Genomic DNA, 26,965 nt, shown 5'->3' with positions numbered 1-26,965 from the left:
ACAATGGGTCAGAGCCACCGAGTGTGTGCCGTGCTCGGTTCCCACTGAAGCAGCCAGAAAGGGACATGTGAAGCTGGTGAGCACACTTCACATGGTTCACCCTGGCAGGGAACTCCAGAGTTTAGTGCAGGGCACATGACAGCATGGCCATTTCATGCTTCAGCTGGGTCTGCGAGAGAGGTTCAGATGGTTTTCCAAACAACAGACACGCAGGGAAACAGGTCAAGGACACTGTTAACCCCTGTGGACATTTATTCTTAGACACTAAAATTCTAGCACTTATTTCCTTTTCCTCCAAGACAAGTGACTTAGGGAAGCTAGTGGACACCAGTCAAAGCGTGTGCCGTGGCAACTTTTTTTTTTCCTATGACTTGTTGTCAGTCATGACCTGTAAGCTGCCCTCCAGCTAGGACAGTATGTTTCCATTAGTGTTCTGGTTTACACAGAAGTTCAGAACAGCTCCATCTTGGGATGCTTCAGTCAGTAACACACCATACAGGCAGCAGTGGTACCGTGGGATTACAATGGGGCTGATAAATTCCCATCACCCCTACCACGTCACAGTTCAATCCGTCATGTTTTCAGCAAAGTGCATGGAAACAAACCTCCTGTGCTGTCACATTTATTATTATTAGAGAGAGCTGGGATAGGCGAGTGTGTGCAGATATGCATGTGGCAAACTTGCCTGTGCATGCTCATGAGGAGGTCAGAGGTCAACGATCGGCATCTCTCCCTATCACTTTATTGTATTTTATTTTGAGAGCGTCTCTTGGCGAACCTAGAGCTCACCAATTGCCTAGACTATTTCCAGTGAGTTTGGGTATCCGCCTGTTTCCACACATCCCTGTAGCTCTGCGGTTACAGACATATACAGACGTCCCCATCTTTTACACAACTGCTAAGGACCCAACTCAGGTCCACCTGACTGTACTTTCTCCACTGAGCCATTTCCCAGGCTCAACGCACAGTGCAGTACACACTACTGACACCATCGTAAGTGAGATTGACTTGCTGGTTCATGTTCTTACTATGCTATGCTTATTACTACTTTAGAATGCATTCCTGGGTAAAAGTATTGTTCATTGCAAAGGAGTTTGTGTTAGGGCAGCACCTGTCTACCCATCCTGTGCCTACTGATTATATCATTTTTATGCTTAAATTAGTGTTCTATTTCATTCATATCCTAGGAACAATAAACTATAACACATATCTACAGTTGGCCTATTGTGTAGTAAACATTATTTTGCCTGATAGCTACTTCTCAGAATGTTTCCCCACTGTCAAGCAACAATGACTTTTTTGAGCAAGAAAAAGACAAAACAAACAAACAAACACTAGCCACACCAACAGAATGTGACTGTGGTATTAACTGTGTATTGCCTGCCATCCCCTCATTGGAGGTGTCGATACTCAACATGCTGGTGGGTCCAAGTCACAGAATACAGCAACTTACCGGGACTGGCATGGGTGAGAGTTGCACCTTCGGACCTGGGGCTCAGGGCGGCTTGCTTGGGGACAGTCACTGTCATTCACCAGGGTTGTGGTCTTGTTAACAATCCGTGTGCATGATACGACGGTCCTCCGTTCTCCTGGAAGGCAAACCATGGGAGCAGAGAAGCTAAGGCTTCACATACCCAGAAAGCTATCTATTCATGCTTGTGGAGGGGTGTTTGGGTGCAACTACTGATCAGTGAATGAGCCACATCACTTGTCAAAGATGGACAACTGTATGTTTGGGGATGAGCTGTTTAAATCATAGCAGAGTAGTATGGAGCAGGGTAAGATTCCAGAACAATCTGGGAAAGCAGCAGAACATCAGGTCAGCTGTGTCTTTGGACAGCTTGGGAGCTTTTGAGGCCAACACTTTGATTTAGGGCTTTCATTTCCACCACAAATTGCCAGTCTTTGATCTGTGTGTTTGGGATTTGAAGTGTATGGAGACCTGGTCCCAATTAAACACCTGTATACCAGCCTTCACCAAGAGAGTGGTTAGTTACCGCTTTGTTACAGGCCTGCTTCTTGAGAGGCGTGAGGTGGCTGGTGTGATGGGCATGCAGGCTCGCTTTGCTCTGCCAGGTGGCCGGCACTTGTTCATCACTTAGCCCAGTGGTGCTGATACCTCAGTGTCATATGCTCTTGGGCAGCTTTGCTAACTCATTAACCTTTGAGTATGCCCTACGAGAGTTCTCAATCTGACGGCTGAAGCTGTAGCTTCAGCCGTCAGGGGCAAAGTGGCAGTAATCAGAAGGGTGGCCTCTGGAACCAGATGTCTGGGTGCTTGGCTTTGTCCCTATGACCGCAGTGTCAGCAGTTGGCCACCATGTTTTATAACTCAGCTTTCCCTGGGGATCAGCTCGCTTCACCTCCCCCTGCTTTAGGATGTGTCAGTGCTGGCATTTCATGTCACTGTATTAGAGTCACTGGCTTGAGGAGAGAGTGACCACAAAAGGCGGACAGGGAGGCAAGTACAACTATTTAGGCCCAGGATTCTTCGTAGGGCTTGCTGTCTGAGGAATTTGTCATGTAGGGATGACTGAAAAAATGGGGAGCCTTGGAGCTGGTCATGGTGGCGCATGGCTGTAATCTCTAGAACTCTGGGAGGCAGAGGCAGGTGGATCTCTGTGAGTTTGAGGCCAGCCTGGTCTACAGAGTGAATCCAGGTCAGCCAAGGCTACACCTGGCTGTAGAGAAACCCTGTCTTGAAAAACAAAACAACAACAACAAAAATGGGGGGAGTCTTAAGCCACACTGACTAGCCTACGGCCCACAAATGCAGCAGTGCATTAGTATGAAAGTAAAGAGCTGTTGAATATAGCTTTCAGTGCTGTCAGCAGACCTGACGACTACAGGGAGCTGGAAGGCATTGGTGCCATAAAGGGACTGCACCACGGCAGCAGTGGCTGTGGCAATTCAGAGCCCCCCCCCCATCCTCCCGGTGCAGCACAGCCTGCTATGGCTCCCCTGGACTGAGATTTGTCCACAGTAGGTAGATGAAGGTCACAGTTAGAGGTATGGGCATGGGGCCCTAAAGTGGGAGGTGGAAAGGACAAGAGATCTCCTGGAAAAGCTGTAGTCTGGTGGGGCTGATGATGCCACCTGGAAACTGTGTCAACTGCCACAGCTTGCAGAGGGAAAACACATGAAGCATGTAGTGTGAGCAGTTGGCTGAGATGCATAGGAAGGCACTGCAGGGCTTGATCACATCATGGCTCTGTTCTCCCCCGGACAGTGGGATAAGCCCCTTAACTGGTAAACAGTGCTGTACAAGCTGCATATCTGACAACATCTTAGCGGTCAAGCCACTCAAGAGCAGGCATGTGTGGGGCTACACTAGGGTTGTAGCTTGCTTCCCACTTACGGGGAAGGCATTCAGAGTCCTGGTAAATCCTCTGTTCTAATGCAGTTTTACCCAGCATCCTTTGGGTCATCTCTCATGACCTTCCTGAGCACTTTATTGAGGTGACAAATGTCACTGACCGAGAGGTCTCTTACTTCTTTCTCACACTTACTGTTCCGTTCTCTCTCTCTCTCCCCCCGCCCTCTCCCTCTCTCTGCTCTAGATTCTTCCAGATGCCTTGGAACACTCTCTCTCTCTCTCTCTCTCTCTCTCTCTCTCTCTCTCTCTCTCTGCTCTAGATTCTTCCAGATGCCTTGGAACTCTCTCTCTCTCTTCTCTCTTATCTACAAAAATTTTGCTATATCATGGAACAGTTATGCCAGCAGTTTATCTTTCTTTCTCTTCCTTTTCTTTTCTTTTTCATTTTTCTTTTCTAGATAGGGTTTCCCTATGTAGCCTTGGCTGTGCTGGACTTACTTTTAGACCAGGCTGGCCTCGAACTCACAGACATCCACTTGCCTCTTCCTCCCAGAATACTGGGATTATAGGTGAGTGCCACCTGCATGCACCTGGACTTTTATTTATTTATTTTGAATTACTTTATGTTGTTTCATGTGCTTTGGTGTTTTGCCTGCATGTATGTCTTATGTGAGAATGTCAGATCCCCTGGAACTGGAGTTACAGAGTTGTGAGCTGCCATGTGAGTGCTGGGAATTGAACTCAGGTCCTCTGGAAGAATAGCCAGTGCTCTTAGCCACTGAGCCATCTCTCCAGGTCCACCAGCAGTTTCTTTACTGCACCCCCTTGAATGCAGTAGTTTCCTGCTGCACCTTGTTAAACCTTCACCTCTTTCCTTTGCCTTTTGACAATTTCCTATGTGTACGTATTGACTCTTGCTCATTCCCACCTCACTTTCTCTTACCCTCACCCCTTGCTGAAACCCTTCTTCTGAGAAGCCCCTCCTACTTCGATGTCTGTTTTAGTGACCCACTGAGCTGCATGAGAGTTGCTGGCATGAGGAGGGATTCCCTGTAGGAGCAGCTTACAATGCTCCTTCTAATGCCCCACTAGTACACAAACCGCCTTTGCGAATATAGGTCCTTGTAATGTAACAGGCTCTTTGGCGCGCCTGCAGTCTGCAGAGTGGAAGTCGGGCGGAGCAGTCATCATGTTCAGAGGTGAGGAAGTGCAGGTGTGGATAGAGGGGGCAAGTTGTCTGCTGAGGTTGGGCAGAGGTGTGGGCTTGAGACTCACTCATGGTGTGTGCCCTGCTCAGCCCAGAAGACCCTTACCTCTCTTTGTACCCTGGAGAGGGTGACTATGACAAAGGTGACAGTGTCCTGGGGGATGGGTGAGGCCTTCATCTGGTGCCATTCCACCAAGTTGGAGGTCTATTTCAATTATTACACACACACACACACACACACACACACACACACACACACACACACACATACATACACACACACACACACACACACACACACACACACACACACACACACACCACGTCATTACTCAATTGGCAAATCTCTACTGCTAGGTTCAAACCCCAGGCCAAGGAGCAACGTGGGCCTGCTAACAAACTTGGGGGAGTTAGGATGGCTTGGCTGCATGCTCTGTTGAGATTTTCAGGGCTTAAGCTCCTATGGAACTACACATTCCTGTTTCCACACTGTGTTGACTGGTGCAGAGGGCCCTGAACTCAGCATTTCTTCAACAAAACCGCACCCCTGCCTCCCCCCCCCCCACCTTACCTCCTCCGCACTGCACGCTGCACCCCTCCCAGCCGCTGTGTGTCCAGAGGAACAGAGCGTCCTGTGGCTTGGCGGGCTCGCTCTGATTCTCAGCGCTCTGGTTTACAGGGACGGTGTACTCGTAGTGAATTCCGTAATTCTGGTCATGAAATAACAGCACCTGGAGCCGTGGGGGAAAAAAAGGAGGCCTTGCTGGGACGGAGTGGGCACCCACAGATTGCTGAGTGTGTAATCTGAGCTCTCCGTGGCTGCTTCTCTACCCGCCTGCTCTTTTTTTGAACGTCAATGCACATTCAAGTTAGGGGTGTCCCTTTATCTCAGCTTCAGGTCCCTCAGGGACTTGGTGGATGTTTGGGGTTCTGTTCTTTTCTATTCCACGGAAGAGCTATTTGCATGAGGAAGTTGAGGGTGATGAACCGCATGGCTGTTTGGGGTATTTTTCTGCATCATGCAGTGGAGTCCACATTCCCACCAACTCACCCACAAGGCTGCACTTACCGATGACAAAGACCCAAACACTGCTTCTTCCTAGACAGAGATCTGAGGGAAGGGCTAACCTATTCCTTTGAGCATAAGCACTCACTGTGCTGGCTGCTTTATGTCAACTTGACAGAAGCCGGAGTCATTTGGGAAGAGGAAACCTCAATAGAGAAAATGCCCGCACCAGGATGGCCCGTCAGCGAGCCCTGTGGTAGCATCTTCCTGACTGCTGAGTGTTGTGGGAGGGCCCAGCTCACTATGGGGGGTGCCGTCTCTGGGTGCTATGAGAAGGAAGGCTGAGCAAGCCATGGAGGCACAAGCCAGTAAGCAGTGTTCCTCTGTGGCCTCTGCTTCGGTTCCTGCCTCCCAGTTCCTCACTTGCTGGAGTTCCCTCAGTGATAGATCTGGACGCAACACGGAACAACCCCTTTCCTCCCCAAGCTGCTTTTGGTTATGGTGCTTTTCACAGCTATGGGAACATTAAAGGAGATAAGCTCTGTCCTCCTCCAGGTGGCGCCCCCCTTCCCAGGAGTCATTGCTTCATTGCTAAGTTAGAGTCAAGAGAAAGGTACAGCCTGTGGCAGAGGAACCCAGAGGAACCTGCTTTGGGGATGCTAAGGATGTCTGCATTTTGGTACTTGCTGGGAAGCCTGAAGGATGCCTATGTCTGTTGGAACGCGGAGGCCTAGCTCATGGCTGAGCACTAAGGGTAGGTGGAGGTGCAGATAGCTAGCTAGCTAGGCTACCACACTGTAACCTGGGGACCATGCACCCAAAATCCTAGTGAGGGTTCTGAATGGGAGGGCCTGTGCTTTGCCAGGAGGAAATCACGACAGGACCACCAGGTGCCTGCCTGGCTGCAGACATAATGATGCCAAGCAAGCCTTTCTGTGGAAGATGGACCTGGTTGTAGACCAGTGAGTGTCCCTGGGGCTAAGCAGCTAGCAAGTTCATTTCCAGCTCCAGAGATCCAGAAGAAGTGGGGGTGGCGAGGCAGAGGGTGGGGGGAGGGGAGCAGGAGCTAAAGGCAGAGTGCATAGCCCACCTGCCTGGGCTTGGCAGACCAGGATGGGAGTGTCAGATGACAGGAGATAATTGTCCCAAGGCTTCCTGGGCCTTCTAGACTGAGTTGTAGGATGAGGGTAGGGGGGCCCTAGAAGAAGACTCATGTTTACTTCCCCAGCCAATAGACCTGCAGTCATGTACTTGGAGAAATGCCTCCTGCTAAAAACCAAAACAACAACAAAAACAGCAAACAAAACAAAACCCAAAACTAAGTGCACCAAGGTAGTCTTTACAAGAGCCCTTTATTACTTACTGTGGGGATAAGACTAGCAAAATGGAGGCTCCATATGAAACCAATTTCACAGCCATGTATAATTAGTGTATGCACGTGTCTAATTGGTTTCAAATGCTGATCTCTAGGACTCTGTGGGTACCCCGTATGGGAAAGTAATGTGCACACACCAGCATGCAGACCAGAGCTTGCTGTGCAGAGGGGGTGGGGGTGGGGGACCCTGAAGTGCTGCAGAGTAAAGAGGACATTTCAAGAAAAGAAAAAACAATTATGTCTTAAATAAGGGCTGAAAATCCAGCTGGCTGTGAGATACATTCTCTGACTTCTGTTACGGTCCAAACATTCCTAGGCTGTGGACACGCTTCACGGGGCTGAAGACTCATCTGTTGTAAGAGCTGCTGGTGAAAAGGGGTCCTACGTACACTTCAGTGCTTGTTGGAGAAGGCAAGCCCACGCACTGACCGCTGATGTCTCTGCATGGGCTGACTCCACCCCCACCCCCACCCCAACACCCCCCCTGCACCACAGGGCCTTCTCAATCTTTTGCTTTGAACTCAGAATAGTTGTGTGTGTGTGGGTGGGTGGTGGTGGTGGTGGGGTTGTTTCAAAGGTGTTGCTTGGGAAATGTCTTATCCTGGAGAAATGGCTCTGAGACAGGTCCCGGGGTCCCAGAGATCTACTTGCAGAAATGATCTGCAGTGGAATCATTGGCAGAGTCCCAAAAAGGTTTATGGCACACAGGGAAGCTGGCTGGCTTTCAGCTCAGCAGAAACTACACTGGGGTCAGCGTCCTCATCAGGCCACACTCAACACCCACAGCAGGTGGTGGCCAGAGAATCTTCTGAGTGTTAGCTCATCTCCAGGGGCCCAAATACATGGAGGAAACGAACTTCCGAGACTGGCAGGCACTTTGAACCATGTGTACTTACACATTGCCACAAACCCTGTTCTTCAGGGGATCAGAATCAACGAGTATTAACAGGCATGCACAAAGGCCCGGGTTCAGTCTCCAGCACCCTCACAAAATTATCCGCAGTGGGGTGTTGCCGTAAATAGTCCATTAGACTGCTCAGAACCCCAGGAAGGAAACCTTGGCAGAACCTCCCCTGGAGGCCTTAGATGCTGAGACGGTGTTTGAGTAGCATGCAAGGAGTCTCCCAGGAAATAATGTAACCCTGACATCCTGGCTAGCCCAAGTATACAGGTTTCTGAAGACCACCTGGGGAGTGACGCAGAAGATGGAATTGGATTTTTTTTCCTGATCCCCCAGCGCTGGCTGTAAGTAGCTTTGGCCAGTCTGAGTGGTACCAGAACACACATCACTTCCACAGTTCACTTCCAGAAGGTCCGCCTCAGCTATGGTGTATGTAGTGCTATGGGTGCTGCCATCTGACGCACAAACAGATTTGGGGCAGCACTGTGCTGCCTAGTTTTATGTGACCTTGAGAGGAGGAAACCTCAGTGGAAAACGTGCCTCCGTAAGAGATGAGGCTTGTAGGCCAGTTTTCCTAAGTAGTAATTGATGTCCAGTGTGGGTTGCATCATCACAGCGCAGGTCATCCCGGGTGCTATAAACAAGCAGGCTGAGCAAGCCTCGAGGAGCAAGACAGTAGGCAGCACTCCCCCATGGCCAGGGCTTCATTCCCTTCCCACTTGGTTTGACTCCTACCTTGGCTTCCCGCTCGATGGACTGTAACTATGGATCTGCAAGCCAAACAAGCTATTTTTTGTCATAGTGTTTTATCACCACAGTGGAAAAACCCTAATTGACAATGGCCGTCTGATCAATGGTGCCAGCTGTCCCTCCCTGGCTGCCCCGCATGTGACTGCTATTCCCTTCCTAGAAGCATCTTCTTTTGATGCTTCTCACTCTGTGAGGCCACTCAGTGAGGAGTCAGGAGGAGATTCTGGGGAGGAACCTCAAGATGGAAGGAACAAGACCAAGACAGAGGTGAAGGGCTGGGGAGATGGCTCACTCAGTGATGTGCATGCTACAGAAACACAGGGATCTGAGTTCGGATCCCCAGACCCATGCCAGGCATAGCATCCTGAGTGTGTAATCCCAAAACTGTATGTGAGGGCAGAGGTAAGGGGGCGGATGCAGCTTACTGGCCAGCTAGCCTAGCCAAATTGATGAGCTTCAGGCTGAGCGAGAGACCCTGTCTCAAAATATAAATGTGGACAGCAACCAAGAAAAGACATTGGCAGCTGACCTCTGACATGTGAGCAAATGTGTACCGGAATGCACTTTCCCTCAAGAACATGTTCATTTGCTATGCATATACACAACATATAAACACATCACACATATGTGTACACCCAAAATAAATGAATAAACGAGGATAATTAAAAAGAGAGAATGGCCTCAGTAGCGGGGAGGCTTGCAAACTTTCAGGACCCGGAGACGTCTCTTCCCACCCAGACCCTAGGGAACAAGACTCTAATAAAGCTCCTGAGCTCCCCAGCTTAAGCAAAGGTGCAGGGGAGCACTTACCATCAGATGCAGCGGCACTGTGGTGGGTCCCTTGGCTGAAAACTTCTCCCACAGGCCTCTTCTCACATAGCGGACGGTCGTACCTGCAATCTGGAACTCTCCAGGGAGTTCTATCTTCCAGTCGCTGTTGATGGATCTCTTACTGGAGTCTTTGAGAGCTAGAAAGGAAATTGAGCGCTGGAAACCGGGTGCCATCTAGCCTGTCCTCCGAGGGAATTGGGGGGGGGAGGGGGTCGGTCCTGCCTGAGTCTGAGGCCTCCATGCAGGCACCTGCAGCGAGAGGACTGTATTCTCTGGACACCAAGGACAGGAAGCAACCTTCTCCTGGTTCACAGAAGAAAGAGCTGTGAGGGCTGATGAAACACCTCCCAGCATAGCCTCCTGTCTCACTACCGACTCTCATAGTGGGGACCAGGGAAGAGGTCAGAGCATGGAGATGCCAGGACCCAGTCCAATCCTATGGCAGTAGATGGCTTCTTGCCTGGTGAATGAGTTCTATGCTGGTATATCCAAGGCCACAAACGTGTCCTGGAGCTTTGGCAAAACTCACCCATTCATTTGAGATTAAAAAAAAAACTAACAAGTATTAGTTCTGCTATTTTGGGCTTTATTGTGAGAGTTGAATATGTGTATTCAACACATATTGATTACCACGATTCTACATTCCACCTGTGAAGGAGTCTAGTTTACTGTACAGCATGCAATCTCCCACAGTTCCATCCTCTTTGCAGCCAAGGATAGGGCAAAGGTGGCTAAGCGATCAACATCATCATCCATAGCCTAGTTCTTCTCAAACCCCCTATATGGCTGAGTGACTTTGAACTCCTGGGCTTCCTGATTTTACCCACCTAGGACTGGGGGTTATAGGTGTCCAGTTTATATAGTGCTGGGGATTGAACCCAGGGCTTCCTGCATGCCAGGCAAGCACTGTACCAATTGAACTACATCCCCAGCACCGTCAATGCGTCATTTGCCTCTTAATTTCTTTTGTTTTCTTTCTTTCTTTTTTTTTCCGTTTTTTTTTTTTTTTTTTTTTTTTTTTTTTTTGAGACAGGGTATCTTTGTGTAGCCTTGACTGTCCTAGACTCGCTTTGTAGACCAGGCTGGCCTTGAACTCACAAAGATCCACCTGCCTCTGCCTCCCGAGTACTGGGATTAAAGGCGTGCGCCACCACCACCCGGCTACCTCTGAATTTCTATTAACTTGTACATGTGTGCATGTTTCTGCATGAATTCATCTGCACTAAGTGTAGGCAGTGCCTGCAGAGGTCAGAAGAGAGCATCAGATTGTCAGGAATGGAGTGTTACCCGGTTGTTAGCCACTGTGTAGGACCTAGGAATTGAACCAGGGTTTCTACAAGAGGAGTAAGTACTTTAAACCTATGCACCACTTTTCCAGCACCCCTACCCACCTTTGAGACAGGGCTACATTGTAGCCCAGGCTAGCCTTAACATTCTGCCCAGCTTGACATTTCTTTAAAAATGAGATGCAAATGGCTTACAAATATTAAAAAACAAAAACAAATCAATACTGCCCCCCCCCCGCCCCGCAAAGTCCTTCCAATCCCAACTCCTCAGTATCAGAAGTCATCAGGGAAATGTAAACCTTTTCACCCTAGCCAGAATGTGCTCACGCACAAAACAAGAATAGGCAAATGGTGGCCAGGACAAGGGGAAAGCCATGCACCTTGTGGGTAGGAATACATTTCTATGGCTATTATGGGGGATTCATAGGAAAAAATATAGATCCAGCTTTGCCACTTCTGGTAAATAGCCACAGGAAATGACATCAGCACAGCGAAAGATGGGCTACAGCCCTTCTCACAACAGGCAGGTGCTGCTTGATAGATGAATGGATAGAGCAAGTGGAGAGTACAGACACGAAATGGAGCATTACGGAGCCATGAAGAAAAGTGCAAGCATCCATCCAGTTTACTGTTAGCTCCCTGGGACTTTGGAAGGACAATGTAACTCCAATATCCCACAAGGATCCAGTGCCCCTACACTGGGAAAACGGGTGTTCTTTTAGGAAAGGATGCTACTCTGCTACACAGTTATGCATGACAACCCTGGCTACTCACTGATGTGGTGACAATGCTTTGCAGCTGCCAGGATGGGGTAAGGGCTGAGCTGGGGGGTGGGTGGGTGTCCCAGGCCCCGCATTCTAACTCAGACCTCTGATGCAAAGCTTATGGCGGGGGGGTGAGGGGTAAGACATGCATGCGTGCTGCCTCCTGAGGCACAGGCTGTCCCATGGCCTTCTTGCTTAGGAGAACGCTCTGAAGCAGGGTTCTGATGCCCTTTGCTTTTGTTATTATTGCTATTTAGAGAAAAACCACTGAATAAAAAAACAAACAAGAGGATCGACTTTGGCATTTAGTAGGTGGTGGGTGACTAGAGGAGACAGTAAGTCTTAAAGGAATTCTCCAAAATGAAACTCCCACGAGCCTGCAGTACACCACCAGAGCTCTAGCACCCCAGACTTCTCCACGTCATCAGGGGCCCCCAGTTCACAGTCAATACATTCAGAGACCATTTCCTACTGTCCACCTGCTGAGACTAGCAATTATGCAACCCGCTGACCACCAGCTTTGGATACGGTGACTCAGAGGCATCTCTGGAACCTGAATCTGTCCATCATGCTGTGCCAGAAGCCTGAGATGCAGATCTGCTCAGACAGGATACAGAGCAGGTCTGGCCTCAGCTCCCTGCTCTGAGCAAATGCAGTGGGGAAACAAGTTCGGGACATTTTGACTGTGCAGCCCTCAGGGGAACATGCAGGGTGCTGTCCAACATAGTGACATAATGCTGAGGAACACATCCCAGGGAGGCTGTGCATAGGGACTAGGGGGTCCCTGGACTCGAAGGAGAGGCTAGGGAAGAGAACACTCTGCTACCTGGGACAGGGTCTATTTTGTGGGAGACATTCAGTGGTGACTGAAGTTTTCTGGCTACTGAAAAGGAGATGAGATCCTGGGACCCCGCCTCCCTCAGTTTTCCTCTTCCGATATCAGCTCTGCAGACCACTATATTTAAGAAGCACCAATTCATGCACTCTTACTTAAGTAATCTTCCCAATAGCTCCGGGAATTATTTTTCTCACGTATCAAATGAAAAAGAAAAAAAAAATGGAAGTACGGGGAGATTAAAGAACTTGCCAAGAGACACTCAGCTATAATATAAAGCTGTGGCAATGACACCCGAACCCGAGAGACCAGGCCTCGCACGCACGCTTGGCACATGCTCTTCAGGTGAAGGTGACAGAGGCTTCACTGGAGGTTTGGGAAGCCACTTCTTGCACATGCTCAGATATACTTGGGTTGAGGAGTCAGTGTGGGCTGGCAGGGGGTAGGGTGGGGTGGAAGGGTGGGTGGGTGGGGATTCCAGGACAGAAAAATGAGGGGCCAGAGTCTTCTAACAAAGAAGGAGTTGAGGATGCTTATGAGGCAGCAGGATGCCTCTGCTGGTCTCAGCTCTATTGCTGGCAGGGGGCTAAAGACAGGGCATTACTGTTCTCAGAGAAGTCATAGTCTGGAGGAGAGACAGAGCGACATGATACAGCATCAGACGCTCTGTGATAGACGCACATTCATGCCTTGGGTGTGTAAGTGGGGGTGACACAGGCAGGCAACTGGAGACAGTTTCCTGGAAGAAAGACCCTATGAACTTAGCTATGGCAGCTTGGAAAAGAAGCTTCTGGGAGTGTGTGGCAGACCTGGAGATGGGGCCCTCACTCCTGACCCTCGGAGGCCACAGTGTCAAGATGATCTCCTGTGGCAGGAAGGCAAGGAAACAAGCAGAAGGCGACAGCTATCTTTTCCCACAGGCAACAACTCCCACATGCAGTAGCCTGCTGCATTCACCCACCAGCCTTCCTTCCTAGCTCAAGGCTAGGGTGGCGACTCTAGATGTCAGGGCCTTGGCTTTCCTTGCAAGGTGGCTGTCTTGACTGTCTAGTATACTTGCTGTCTGGTCTGTTTCTCCACTTTTAAGGACTGCCTGTCTCCCACCCCCAGCTTCCCTTGAGAATATGCTTCCCCCCTCTAGTCATACTGGACGTTGTCCAGTTCTGGGGTTTGGCTGGCCGCCTTTCACCTTAGACAGAGTACCTTTTTTTCCTAGGCATTACCCAAAGATGTAAGCATGATCTATTATGACATGGGGAAGAGCCTCCGAGAGAAGCAGACACTGTTTCCTGTCATATCACTTGAGACTCCCAGATCCAATAGGACCTGAAGCCGAAGCCCAGAAGCCCAGTGACTAAGGACTGCATTTGGTTGTCCCCTGTGTCTTTAGGGGGCCACCTTGTAAGAACACTAGTCGTGGCAAGGGCAGGACAAGCGAAGGAAAGAAACTACTCCGATGGGTTCCTCGGGTCGTCTCAGCTGTTTACAAACACAGGCTCCACAGCTCTGACATGCCGCGGACTTAGCACATGCTCCTGGGCCACTGTTTCCATCCTATGGCCACCTCCTGCACAGGCGACTCTGTCCCCCTCTCCACCCCCCCCCCCCACCGCCCAGTTTTGTGTGCACACCTCTCTGGCCCCTTTTGTAAGATGCTTTGCATAACTTAATGGATCACGAACTCAAAGTCACTGGCCTGGCCCATGCCCAGAGTCTGGCAGATGGGAAGGATGGGGTGGGGCCTGACTACTATCATAAGCTGCTCAGTCCCAGGGAAGCCAGGGTAGAAGCAGCAGCAGCCGTGATGGGTAGGACGGAGGTGGAGCCATCGGAGGCTCCAGCAGCAGGACCCTCTGCTCATCTGAGGAGGGTCCTCAGAACAGCGGTGTCCTATTTTCTTTCATGGTCACTCAGTTCAGACAGAATTTGAAGCCAGAGCTTCCAGGGGCATGGGGACTAACGCTTTTGACTCTGGTGGGAGTCCTCTAGCAAGACACATGATTTCTAAGTTCCTGTGTTCCATGTAAGGGAGAAAAATAAATAAATCAGAATTTAGCACTTGACATTCCTTTGCAAAGGGTGAAACTTCAGTCTCAGGGTCTGTTGGGACATCAAGATCATTTTTGACAGGGAACAGGTAGCTTCCATGTGTGATTCAGTGACTTGGGGGGGGGGGCGTCACTTCTTATGTCTTAGGTTGCAGCAGCAGATGTTCTCCTCCATCCTGTGACCCCCACCTCCCCCAGCAGGGTTTGTGGGAGAGGTTTGCTCCTCAGCAAGGGAGCTTGGCCTGAGGTCGATGTATAAGATAGGCCCATTTTCTTCACAAAGCTGTTGGCCTGCCAGGCATCGAACCCTTAGTCTGTAAGCATGTCCAGGCCAGTCTGCTCTCCGCACTAGGATTTGAGACCTCAGCGGGATCACCAAAATGATCATACATGCTTTGATTTACGGGCAAGTGACAGTCAACGGCAGAGAGAATGGGATCCCTCCAGTGGCTTGACCTCATCGGCAAGGTCTGGGGTTCTGGTTTGCTCAGTGGATTCTTCCAGATGCTTCTGCCTGGGCCAGAGGCTGCATGTTTTAAACCATGATCCAAAACCAAGGGTGCATGCTTTGTGGATTTTGCTTAGATGCTTTCAATAGCAGGAGAGGCATTTGCAGGGTGCCACAGGAAGTGAGTCACATTTTGTTTGACCACTATGACAGAACAAGACCTCTGGGTAGCCCAGAATATAATGTCACATGCAGGAACATCCCACCATTTCCAGCTTGGACCTTTCTCAAGGTAGATATTCACCCACCATCTTGGGACTTCTAGGCACTGTGAGAGCAGTTAGCAAGTGTCCCATGGAGCACCAAGGGGCACTCCTTGTCAGAGCTGGCCGTGCGGAGGCAGTCTCTCCCCCTGCCTACTTGGTCTCTCCTGGCTCAGAGGGGTGAAGAAGGCCTGTGGGTTCTTTTCAAGTCTTCCCACTCCAGAGTCAACTGGAAGAGCTGACCCACAGTCAACCCACTTCTAGTCCTGGCACCGTGTCAGCTTCTTTCCACTAGGAGCTCGGCCAGCCCTGTTCTTAGCCACGGATACAAACTGCGGAGGCATTTCCTGTTCCAGGTGGTTTTGAGCAGAAAGCCAGCCAGCGTGGGCTGAAGGTAGGCGGGGGTGAAATTCTTCAGGAACTGCTCCCAGCAAATGTGAGAGTAATTCAGAATTAAACTGGGTCGACTTCCAAAGCACCCAGCCCTGAGTGGAAACACGGCCTGTTGGAGCTGACTCTAGAAACATAAGGAGCAAGTGCGGACCACCTTCAGCCTCGCTCCTGTCTGTGTGTCAGGGCCTAGAATACTGGGATTATGAATTTGGGGTTATGACATGGGGACGAAAGCTGGCTCCAAGCTCCCATGGTGGCATGGCACTGCTTCTGGGGAGTCAAGTTGGTCAGGCATTTAAACTAATCCTCTTGGGACATGGGCTGGCAATGCCCACAATGAAATGTCATCTCCACCAGTCATCTTCTGGTCCTGATTAAGGTCCAGTGGCAAGTCTAAGAGGCTATAGACTGCAACGGATTCAGGTGGAGTGAGGAACCGGACATTCAAATAAGCTCCCTGGGGTTTTTACTTGCTATCTGTGAATCCAGCATAGCGATGCTCTGTGGTACACCGGGGTGTGAGGGTCAGCTCTCTAAAGTATTACACTGTGGAGTGACTGGGAACCACAAACATGGCTGTTACTACTCGCCCTTCATATGCGGCCTCTGGGCTGCCATATTAGCGCTGATGGGGCCAACTGTGACAGCGAGCCCCTGATGCGCATGGGCTCGTGTGAGAGGGGTTCCTTTGTTTTTCTAGAGCTTAGATACTGAGGATTGATTGATTCTGGCATGACCCTCTGCCACATACACTCCATGGAAGAACAGAAATGGAGAAAGTGTCATTATTTCTCCCAGGCACACAGGGATGGGTCAGGCGAGATGGGTGCCGGGGCATCTTGGGAGCCCCATTGGTACCTGCTGAGCACCCATTGGTACTCTATGAAAGAACTGGCATGGTGCACTCAGAATTGGGCCAGCTCTTAGGCTAAGGGGGTGCATAGTTTTGTAAGGTTGGAGTGAAAGCTGACCTTGGTGTCTTGTGGAGCCTCAGTGCTCTGCCTGGGCAACAGAAACATGTTTCCCTGGCAGAATAACATTCCTAGAGCACCAGTTGGGCACGATAAGTTTTTTGTTTGTTTGTTTGTTTGTTTGTTTTGGAGGGGTCAGGGTGGGGGGAGGATGACGACATTGGGAGGCAAGACTTCTGAAATCAGCATTACAGAAGATGATCCATTTTCCTCAGTTGTGTGGAAAGGGGGTGGGGTGGTGGTGATGGTGGTGGTGGGGAATCTCTAGGAATTTAGTAAGAGGCTGCTACTCTGAGAATGCTGCCCAAAGCAGCACCAGGCGTTTTAGGAAGCGTTCATAGGCTGGGGAGGAGTGTGCTAGGCTGGGCTGGGCCAGTGCTCATGCCTCTTCCAGAGGCAGATGTGCAGTGTGCCTCTGAATGTCTCTTCCTCAGGGAGGACAGCAGCTACCAAAGGCTCTATGACAGCACCGTCGTCATTATCCGAGGCTCTGTGTAACAGCACCATGGTCTTGATTAGCACGTACCTGCCCGAGATTTGTTTTGTGTCTGTCCCATTAGAGCTAACTCAAGTTGTGAGCACTTCAAAGAAGGGTGCGGATACGTTTGAATAATCTAAAAGAGCAGGAACACGGTCAAAGACATATTTCTTTTCCTATCAAGGCTTAAAGTAGAATAGCTTAAATAGAATGGCTTTGTGGGCAATTTTGATTTACCTCAAATACCTAGCAATTATGCCCCACACCTCAGACACCTTGCAGCACAGGCTGAGAGAGGGAACCCTCAAGAGGAGACCAGCTATGTCTAGTTTGAAATTTAACTCAAGCAAGGACCAGGGGGTTTAGGGTGACCACAGGGTATGGATGACAGCATTTCTGTCCTGCAGAACCAAGAGACCCAAAGGAGTGTTTCCCCCCTGAAGCCGATGGAAACAACACTCCAACAGAGTTCAAGGCAATGCTCCTACTTCCAGGTGCTCAAGGACCAGGTTGAGCTTTGCTGACGGAGAATGGCGAGACTGGAGTCACTCAGAGGGCCTCCTTTAGCTAGGACGGGTTCCACTGAACCAGGCCCTCTGCAGAGGACAATGAGCACCGTGTCAGGATGCGCTGCTCCAGCCCTTTAGAGATCTATAGGTGTCTGTGCTCAAAGTCAGCCAGCCGGTTACTATCAAGTTAGGTGCCCAGAGCTTAGCGAAGGCCAGTGCTGTTCTGTATTTCCATTCCGCTTAGGACCACTGCTCTTTCCTCAGCAAGAGGCACCTCCAGCGCCCTCGGCAGCCTGTAGTCGCTTGTTTGCTGAAGGACAAGCCATGGGCCTCGGCTGCCTGGGCTAACTGCACTGGACCCCACCATTAGTGATTTTTGGGAGACACACTTCCCCAACGCCTCCTGGGTTCCTCCACGTTTTTACTTTCTATCCTGTCCAAAAGTAGTGGTTCTAACTGACTCTACCATGCTCTCCATGGGCCTTGCTGCCTGCTAAAACTGCTGTTCTGGTCCACTTTGGGTACTTATGGTATTACAATGGCAGGGCAGGTATAACACCAGGGTTACACTTAGGAGAAGGTATATAGGGAGTGCAAGTATACATAAAACCGGGAGGAGGATGGTGCCAGAGCTACCACCTTTAGCTCCACTCATCAGAGTCAACTCTTAGAGCAACAACTTTGAGTGAATGAGTTTTGTTTTACCCAGGAAACTCTGAGCGGGCTTGTCTTCTACCACACGGATCCTCCGAGCTCCAGCTGGAATGACAGCAGCTTCAATATAACCTGTGGTGACAGAGAACACACAGATGAAACACATCTCAGGGACTCGCCCATTTAAGCTGCCCAACCACACCTCCTGTGGTGAGATCAGAGACCTCAGGCCAACACAGCCTGAGGAATCAAGCACTAACTCATATGAGGTTCTTTCTTCTAAGACCACAAAACCTGGCCATTCAGTTTCTAGAACGTTCCACTGGTAGGTATGCTATCCCCTCTCTTGAATGCATATTTTGAAGCCCCAAACCCAGTCCCTTTACAGAGGGCAGTGTGCACCAGTCAGGATGGAGTCCAAACCTACAGAGACATGTAGGTGTTTGTGTATGTTAGAATGTGACCTCATATGGACACGGCTTTAGCTAAGATGAAGTCACACGGGACTTGGGAGGGCCCTAACCCGATAGGATGGAACACCTTTTTTATTAAAAATTAGATTTACTTGTTTATTATGTGTAGAGCACCCATGTCACATTGCCTACGTGGATGGCAAAGAGGAACTTGGAAAAGTCATTTCTCTCTTTCCGCCACCTGGGTTTTGGGATCAAACTCAGGTCCCTTTCTTGCTGAGCCATCTCACCAGGCCAAAATATCTTTTAAGGAGGCTGGATTTGCACACAGGCATGCCACAGGCAAACGCCATGAATCCGTGGCCGTGGAGACTGGGGTGAATCGTCTTCAAGCCAAGGAGCACCAGAAACGCCCACCACCAAAAGCCAGAGGAGAAGAACGGACCAACCCCGCCCACACTTTAATCTCAGACTTCCTGTCTGCAGGGTAAGAACTGCAGTTTCTCCTGCTCCTGCCACCCAGCCACTGGCACTTTGCTAACAGCTGCCCAGAATCAACATGGGCACATGGCAAGGAGTGCCAGGGTCTCACTCCTCTGTTGGAAGCTCCTTCCTGTGCTGTGCCGCTTGACTTTCCTCTGAATGTCCACAGGATCGTAACAAAAGCCAAGTGAATCCTCCTGTAACAATACCATCAGCCTCCCTTGTTGTGCACCACCTCCTGCCTTCCACAGCTCTGGCAACTCCTGTGGCTCTTGTAGCACACACTTTTGCCTGCCTGCTTGACTATTTCCATGTAGAGCAGGTGCTCTGTGTGTTCTGGCTGCTCATGGTGCTGGAAGCTGGTAGTTAGTGCCGGTTCAGGGTGGAAATGCCTGGAAGGCTGTCAGGGAGCCCAGGCAGGGAAGGCCACGTTTACTGAGGAAACTGTGTCAGTAAGTGGCCCAATGTGGTTCTGGGATTCTGAACTGCAGACTGGTAATTGTTTCTTCCTGTGTTTAGGTTCTAGACAGGGTATCACGCTTTTGCCTCGGCCTCTGTGAGGATGCTGAGGAATCCAAATTGTGACCATCAAAACAGTGGAGCGACTTATACTTAAAAACACACTTAGGGATTTGTGGGTCCAGTTACATGAAGGCTAAAAAACATATGGAGGGGTTATTTACATATTAATTTCTCATAATATAGATGCCCTTTTATTATAAAAACAGTGTTCAATAGTTGAAACAACCTCATCAAGCTAAAAACTAAAATTGACTCATACCACATCACACAAGAAAGAAAGAAAAGGAAGGAAGGAAGGACAGAAGGAAGGAAAGAAGAAAGGACAGAAGGAAGGAAGGAAGGAAGGAAAGAAGGAAGGAAGGAAGGAAGGACTATTGCAATGTTTCAGCAGACTTTGAACATGTCATACTGCATTTAAACATACTCACACATTGTTTTCTTTTAATCTGATGCTATATGTGCTTTCAAAGTACAAGGAGAATTTAAAATACAGCAATGAGCTACACAAATATTTAAATAAAGTTAAGCAAGTGCCATGTTTATGAAGTAACAAGAACATCACTTTGCAAAGTATGGATGCACATATCACCTAAGCCAGAGGTTCTCAACCTGTGGGTCATGACCCCTTTGGCAAACAATTATCTTTAAAAATATTCACACTATGATTCATAACAGTAGCAACATTACAGATATGAAGTAGCGGTGAAATCATGTTATGGTTGGGGGAGGGGGCTCACTACAAGATGAGGAACTGTATTAAATGGTGACAGCACTAGAAAGGTTGAGATCCACTGGACTAAACCACAGAAATTATGAATACTGTTTAATTGCCCTGAGGTCCTGTATTGTTGGGGAGAAAAGCAAAATGACAATTTCAACACATACACAAAAACACTGGGCTAACTCCGCCATCTTGTCATGATGAAGCCTATTCAATCTCTAGGACAAAAAGACTTTCTCTGTCTCATAAGTCACAGTGATCCAGTCTCATGGTAAATGTCTTTTCCAATGAAACTAATCTTATGAATGCCAAATATTACCGGCCCTTTTTTTGTGGATTACAACAGGAATAGACATACCATTCTGCATTTCAGTTTGTGAATTATACAATGGAAACAAAGTATTTTATATATAGCATATATTGTATATAATATAACCATATTAGGCCAGGGAAAGATATAGCCCCAGGCTGGACATAATGGCACATACTTTTAATGCCAGCACTCAGGAGGTAAAAGTGGGCAGATCTCTTTGAGTTCAAGCCCAGGCTGGTCTACAGAATGAGTTCCAGGCCATCCAAGGCTACACAGTATGACCTTGTCCCCCCAAACCACCAAGAACAACAACAAGAAGAAAACAAACAAAAAAGGTACAGCCACAAGAACATACCCCATGGTCCTTCTTTCTTTTAACACCTCCAGTTAGTACCACTATATTGTAAATCCATGAAGCTATCGATCCAGATGTCAGATAGGAGCCCCATGATTACTCCAAGTTGTATTCTGCTCAGCTTCTAAGCAGTTCTTAATCCAAGCAAGTGGACAGTGACGATGAAGCCTACGATGACACAGAGCCTCTGCTGCTGCTCTGTAACGTCACTGAGTTTGAAGTGACACAATTCTAATTGTACCAGCTACTTGTGTAGACACGTCTGTGAGGCTGTGGGGCAGGACAGGGAGCTAGGGCATAGGATGCCCCCTGGCTTATAGCATAATTAGTTGGGGCGTTGGTTTGCACATAGCAGTTGAAATCACTTTTACTATAAGACAATTTCTATTTTTTTCAAGTTTACACAGCATACATGAGATTGTAGTTGGCAGGACTTTTATGAACAGTTGAATCTTGAGTACACTCTATCCCATTTACCTCTATTATGGAGAAACCTTTATCAGTTTGATGTATGGTCACTTATATATCTTCTTGTACATATATCTGCACAAATATATATAATATTTATATTTGTCCTCACTGTATATGACAGGAGTATCATTATAATTCAATATAGTGTTTTATTATAATATTTAAATAAGTATTTGGTATTTCAAAAACATCTGCCTCAAAGATTACATGCATTATTATATATATAGTTCTTTGTCATGTTTTCTTTAAGTTTTGATGTAACTATTGCCTTGGTGATGGATATTTATACTAGTATAAAATAGTCTGCATTAGAGACAATGCTGTGCCATAGATAAATATACAATACAGCTTCAACAAGATATCAGCAAGCCCAATCTAAAAAGATTATATATTTAATATGACATAGTTTGGGAATGTAAGGTAATCACTCATATTGATAGAGGCAAAATATACATAATTTTCTCAATACAAACAAAGAAAATACTTGGTAAATTAAACCAGGAGTAGACATGGGATTATCTTTAGCATGATAAAGGTTTTCTACAAAGAAACCTCATAGCTAACAACATAACTAATAACAAAATACTGAGTGATTTCCCCCTTAGGACCAGGGGTTCCAAAAAGTATATCTTGCTTGCTTTTCCTATTCAACAGTGTATCGGAAACTCTTAAGCAATTAGGCATAAATAAACAACTAAATATATAAGTACATAAAAGACATAAACATAGGAACAAAAAAGGGAAGGTTGTCTCCATTTGAACGTGATGCCATTGCACGCACAGCAAATCTGATAGAATAATCTAAGGTAGCCATCAGAAGAGGTTCAGTGGATTGGAAGGTGCAGTGTCAACTGTAAAAATCAGCTGCATTAGGAAGAAACAGTCAGAAAACTGTTTAAGAACCGCTCAAAAACAGGATATTTCAGAATAAATTTAAGACACCACCTATAAGTCCTCTACACTGAAGGCTAAAATACATTGTTGGGACATATTAAGGGAGATCTAGGTAAATTAAAGGATATCATATGTTCATGGATCAGAAAGGTTTTGTTTTGGGGGTGCTGGGACTTGAACTAGGACCTTGTGTATGCGAGGCAAGCAGGCTACCACCGGGTTCCAGCCACAGCACTGGCGTCTTAATAACAGGAAGGGACACCAAGCGATCTGTAGATTTAAGGTAATAACCTTCAAAGTCCCCCAACGATTTTTTTTTTGCCAAACATGACAAATTGATCTTAAACTTCATATGGAAATGCAAAGGACTCACAAGAGTCAAAACAATTTTTCAAATGAAGTTGGAGACCTCATACTTCCTGATTTCCAGACACTTTAGCTAACTACACTAATCAAAACAATGTGGTATTGGCGTGAAGATAGATAATTCTATCAATGGAATACGATTGAGTCCAGAAATAAATCATCTGTTGCTTAGTTAAAAGCAAAGATGCCAAGAACATTCAATGGGGGAAGCACAGTCGTCAGCAAGCAGTGTTGAGATGACTGGGCTATCTTCTGCCTCAGATCATACCCTCCAACAAAACCTACCTACCCAAAGCTAGGTCACAGACCTAAAGGCAAGAGGTGAAACTGCAACACCCCGGGGACCAAGCAGACATGAACCCCAGTGTTCTAGGACTAGGCAGCAGTGTACTGCTATAGCAACAAGAGCAAGACGAATCTTGGCTCCTAGCAAAGCTTTTTAAAGCATGTCATTCTCCACCACGAACAGCGTGAAAAGGCAGTTCATAATGCTGGGGTGAAATAGTTGTGAGCCATTTATCTCATCAAGCGTCTGCATTCAGAATAAATAAACAGCACAATTCAATAAGACAACAAACATCCTGGCTTAAACTAGGAAAATATTTCAATAGGCATTTCTTAAAAAAAAAAAAAAAGATGCAGACATGGCCGTTATGTGAGTTCATGAATATACTCCATGTGTTGCAGATACTAGGAAAGCCCAAATAGAGAGGATGATGAGGTACCACATTATATACATTATAACTGCTGCGGAATAGGGAGCCCTGGTGTGCAACTGGAGAGAGTGGAACTTGAACTCACTGCTAGTTAGAATACAAGGTGTCACAGGCCCTTTGGAAAAGCTTGGTAGTTTCTCAAAAAGTGAAGCACAGAATTATTCTGTGACCCAGTTCTATCCCGAGGAACATACTACATACAAAGGAAATGAAAGCACGTGCTTGCATAAAACCTGCACACAAAATCTTATGCCAGTGTTATTTGTGGTAGCAAAAACAAAAACAACAGAATTAAACAGAAACCAAAAGCCTAATGAATGTTCTGCAAATGTAGTCTAGCTAAACAATGCAGTAGTTTTTGATAAGAAAAAACAAAGAAATATTGCTGTGTGCTGTGACAAAGACAAATTTTGAAAACACCACGCTAAGTGAAAGAAGCCATACAAAGCACTACCTGTCGTGACTATAATTATGAAATGTTCAGAACAATCAAATATATTAGTGCAGAATTAGGTCAATAATATCCTAAGGTTGGAATAGGAAGGAAACCAAAAAGAGTGACTGATTGGTTTCCTGTAAAAATGCTTTTTTTTCCCTTAGGAAAACAAACAAACAAACAAAAACAAAACAAAGGCTACAAATAAAAACACTACCTAAACCACCGCTTTTGAGCTGGCACTAGACTTTATACTCCAGATATTTTTTTTTTCAGAGAAATTTGTTCCTTCTGGGGAATTTGAGGAATTATTGGATATGGGTCATACATGATAGTGAAGGGTCAAAGATAAACACTCTTCAGAGTCAACGGGATTAAAATGTTTTTCAGAATTCCCATTTAAACCAGAAGCCACACACTTGGAAACGAGATGAGCTCATACTGGTATGTGTCAGGGGAGCAGCTGCCATGGGATGGGGTCTTTTCCTGTTTTGTGACTAACATCTTGGGATTAGCATCATCAGCCTGTAGCATCTGAGGCAGTGTGTGAAGCTGCCTAGGTCTTGATTAGTTGATTTCCCGAATTCCAGAGCACAGAACATTTGCAGCCAGGCATGGTGACCGTGCTATTTTTAAACCTAGTTTTGGCATAAGTTGCAACCCTGAAAGGGCATCTGCTTTCTGTCCTCTTCCCACGCCTCTCCTGGGGTGGAGATGCTGGTCAACAGTGGCAAGCTCAGGGCAGATGTGCAAACCAAGCCAAGTGTGGGGTCCTCTCCCAGCAGGGAAGTGGTGGTGGTAAGTGCGCTCTGCTATTCTTCCCTCTGCTACTTCTTTCTCTGTTCTTTTCTTTTTCCCTATCTATCTATCTATCTATCATCTATCTATCTATCTATCTATCTATCTATCTATCTATCTATCTACCTACATACCTATCCATTCACCCATCTATCTACTTCTTTGAGACAGTTTCTAAGTAGCCTTGGGTGCCTGTATGCAGACCAAAGCTGACCTTGAACTCATAAAGATCAAAGAGATCCACCTGCCTCTCTCTGAGTGCAAGGATTAAAGGTGTGTGCCACTAGCCTGATTGGCTGCTCTGGTTTTGATTCAGAAGGAACCAACGAAAAGAGGCAGGCCTATGCCTCTCAGTGTTCTCTAGCCAGCTCCGACCAAGAGCTTAAAACCTCCACCAGCTGGTAGGAAGAGCAAGCAGGAAGGAGAGAGAGAGAGAGAGAGAGAGAGAGAGAGAGAGAGAGAGAGAGAGAGAGAGAGAGAGAGGAGAGAGAGGGAGAGCGCCTTAATCAAGTCCCAAAGCATCTTGTCCCTCTTGCCTTGTGCGCTAAGGATTAGTCCAGATAGCATACAGAATGTAGCAAAAGCAAACAACAACAACAACAAAACAAAACAAACAAACAAAAAACAAAAAACAAAACACTGAGAATGCAGAAGGTAAGCTCAAATTTTAGGTCAAGAAGCAAGGGTTCACCTTGGAGTAATTTCCCATTAGAGTTTCACTCACCAAGCAAGAGGGATTGGGTGGGGGGGAGGGGATTTGGTTTTGTGAAGAAGCCATGGGGAAACCAGGCCTTTGCCGCTGTTCTAGGACACAGACCGTTTTTGCCTCAAGTGACAGTCTTAGGAATGGTGACCTCAAGCCTGTCTTTACCAGTTAATATTACAAGGCTATGGTCTTTTTTTTTCCCCCTCTGTGCGGTTAGGTTTACCTGAGTTTTCTAAGTAGTTTTTCTTCTAGAAGATTTGGGTTGATGGTTCTGTTGTTGAGCAGTACTGGCTATTTCAGGGAAAACATCACTGAGATGTCAGAATAGAGGTCTAACCCTGATCATGTACTGGGATTCCTTTTCTATGTGGTATCTAATGTATGAGAAAATAAAGAAATTTTATTGTGTTAAAAAAAATCCCAAAATATCCAGAAAGGGTTTTGCTAAGTTTTTACTTTTGTCTGTTTACAAAATGTTTTTTTTAAAATGACAATTTAGACTCCTTTCAACCTATAATGGGGTCACATCCTAAAACACCCATTGTAAGTTGAGACTATCTTAAGTCCAGAGAGCATGCACCACACACCTAGCCTACTGAAGACCACCACCACTCAGCAGCCTGTGCAGCGTAGCGCGCGCGCGCTCACTGTGATCTTCCGAGTATAGTGACTGGCTACCACGGCATCATGAGAGAGGATTGCACTGCAAGCTGCAATCCTGGAACAGAGTAAGGTTCAAAAGTCCAGTTCCTATCGGCAATGGGTGGCTTCCTCGGTATCATGAAGTTTGAAAAGCTGTGCTGTGAGGACCATCTGTGTTACTCTATGTTTGTTGGTAAAGTTGGCTCTCAATTACAACTGAAAAGATCTCACTGCACTCAAGAGCCCCAGGCATCTATGCATAATTTAGCTGACCCTTGGAACGTGTGGCCAGTGCAACCAGGTCATATCGAAGCTATTGCCTTCATCTCTGCCAGGAAGGCATCAAGATCCCTCTGCCAACAGGAAACTCCAGTCCAGCGATATGGTGATATGGAAACTTCCCTATGAGGGAGGCACCGAACAAGACTACTAGCTCCCCTGCCTTCACATTTCTTGTTAAGGTGCCAGATGTGGTTGATAAGAATACAAAGCAGCTCATGGCACCCGGGGTAAGGTCTAGCCTCTCAACTCCTGCTTCTTTTTTCTTTAATGTTGATTTTAGTTTCATTTTTTCACGTCTGGCAATTGGTCTGGATGTGTCCTATATAAGCAGTCACTGGCCTTTGTTGTTACCATGGCTTCATTCGTGATTCAGTCTCACGAATTCTACTCAGAAAACACCCAGGCTAGTAAGCGAGAGTCCCACACCAAGCCAAGTCAGCACCTTCATGACCATGCCATGGTCATAATGCCAAACATCTTACATGAGAAACACTTGGGGATCGCCTTTGCCATCACACACGTGGACACCTTCATACAAAGATTGTTCTTGACTGAGAAAAAGAAAAAGGTTGCAGTTGGTTTGTGACCATTTTAGCGACTGGTATTGTTCCCCTTCAAGCAATCACAGTGGAGCAAAACTCTACTACCATCATAGAGCCAAGCGCTCGCCCATGGAAGTGCCATTCCCCGTACCTAGGGATGGAGCACAGAGCTCAGGATATGCCAGTGGCTCAAAGGCTAATTGTTGAAGATATACCATGATGTGCATCTGTCCATATTCGACAAAGGAAGACCACATCGGCTTCTCGGTT

The 26,965-nt window shown here is 47.4% G+C and overlaps 1 protein-coding gene across 2 annotated transcripts in view; it reads right to left on the bottom strand.

The window, feature by feature from the left end:
• The window catches only part of ADAMTS17 (ADAM metallopeptidase with thrombospondin type 1 motif 17), a 290,517-nt gene that overhangs the window by 57,863 nt on the left and 205,689 nt on the right, over positions 1-26,965 (bottom strand). The window contains exons 16-20 of one of the 2 annotated variants that reach the window (XM_084773343.1): positions 26,636-26,704; positions 18,087-18,167; positions 9,366-9,523; positions 5,095-5,254; positions 1,454-1,589 (exon numbers count right to left, since the gene is read on the bottom strand). In XM_084773343.1, the coding sequence (XP_084629469.1) occupies positions 1,454-1,589; positions 5,095-5,254; positions 9,366-9,523; positions 18,087-18,167; positions 26,636-26,704 (604 nt within the window). The remainder of the gene's footprint in view (positions 1-1,453; positions 1,590-5,094; positions 5,255-9,365; positions 9,524-18,086; positions 18,168-26,635; positions 26,705-26,965) is intronic. The other variant, XM_084773344.1, reaches the window with a different exon arrangement.

Source organism: Acomys minous, assembly GCF_964271855.1.
Source record: "Acomys minous genome assembly, chromosome: 2".
In the NCBI taxonomy this organism is placed as follows: Eukaryota; Metazoa; Chordata; class Mammalia; order Rodentia; family Muridae; genus Acomys; species Acomys minous.
This window is presented reverse-complemented; position numbering and strand designations above follow the sequence as displayed.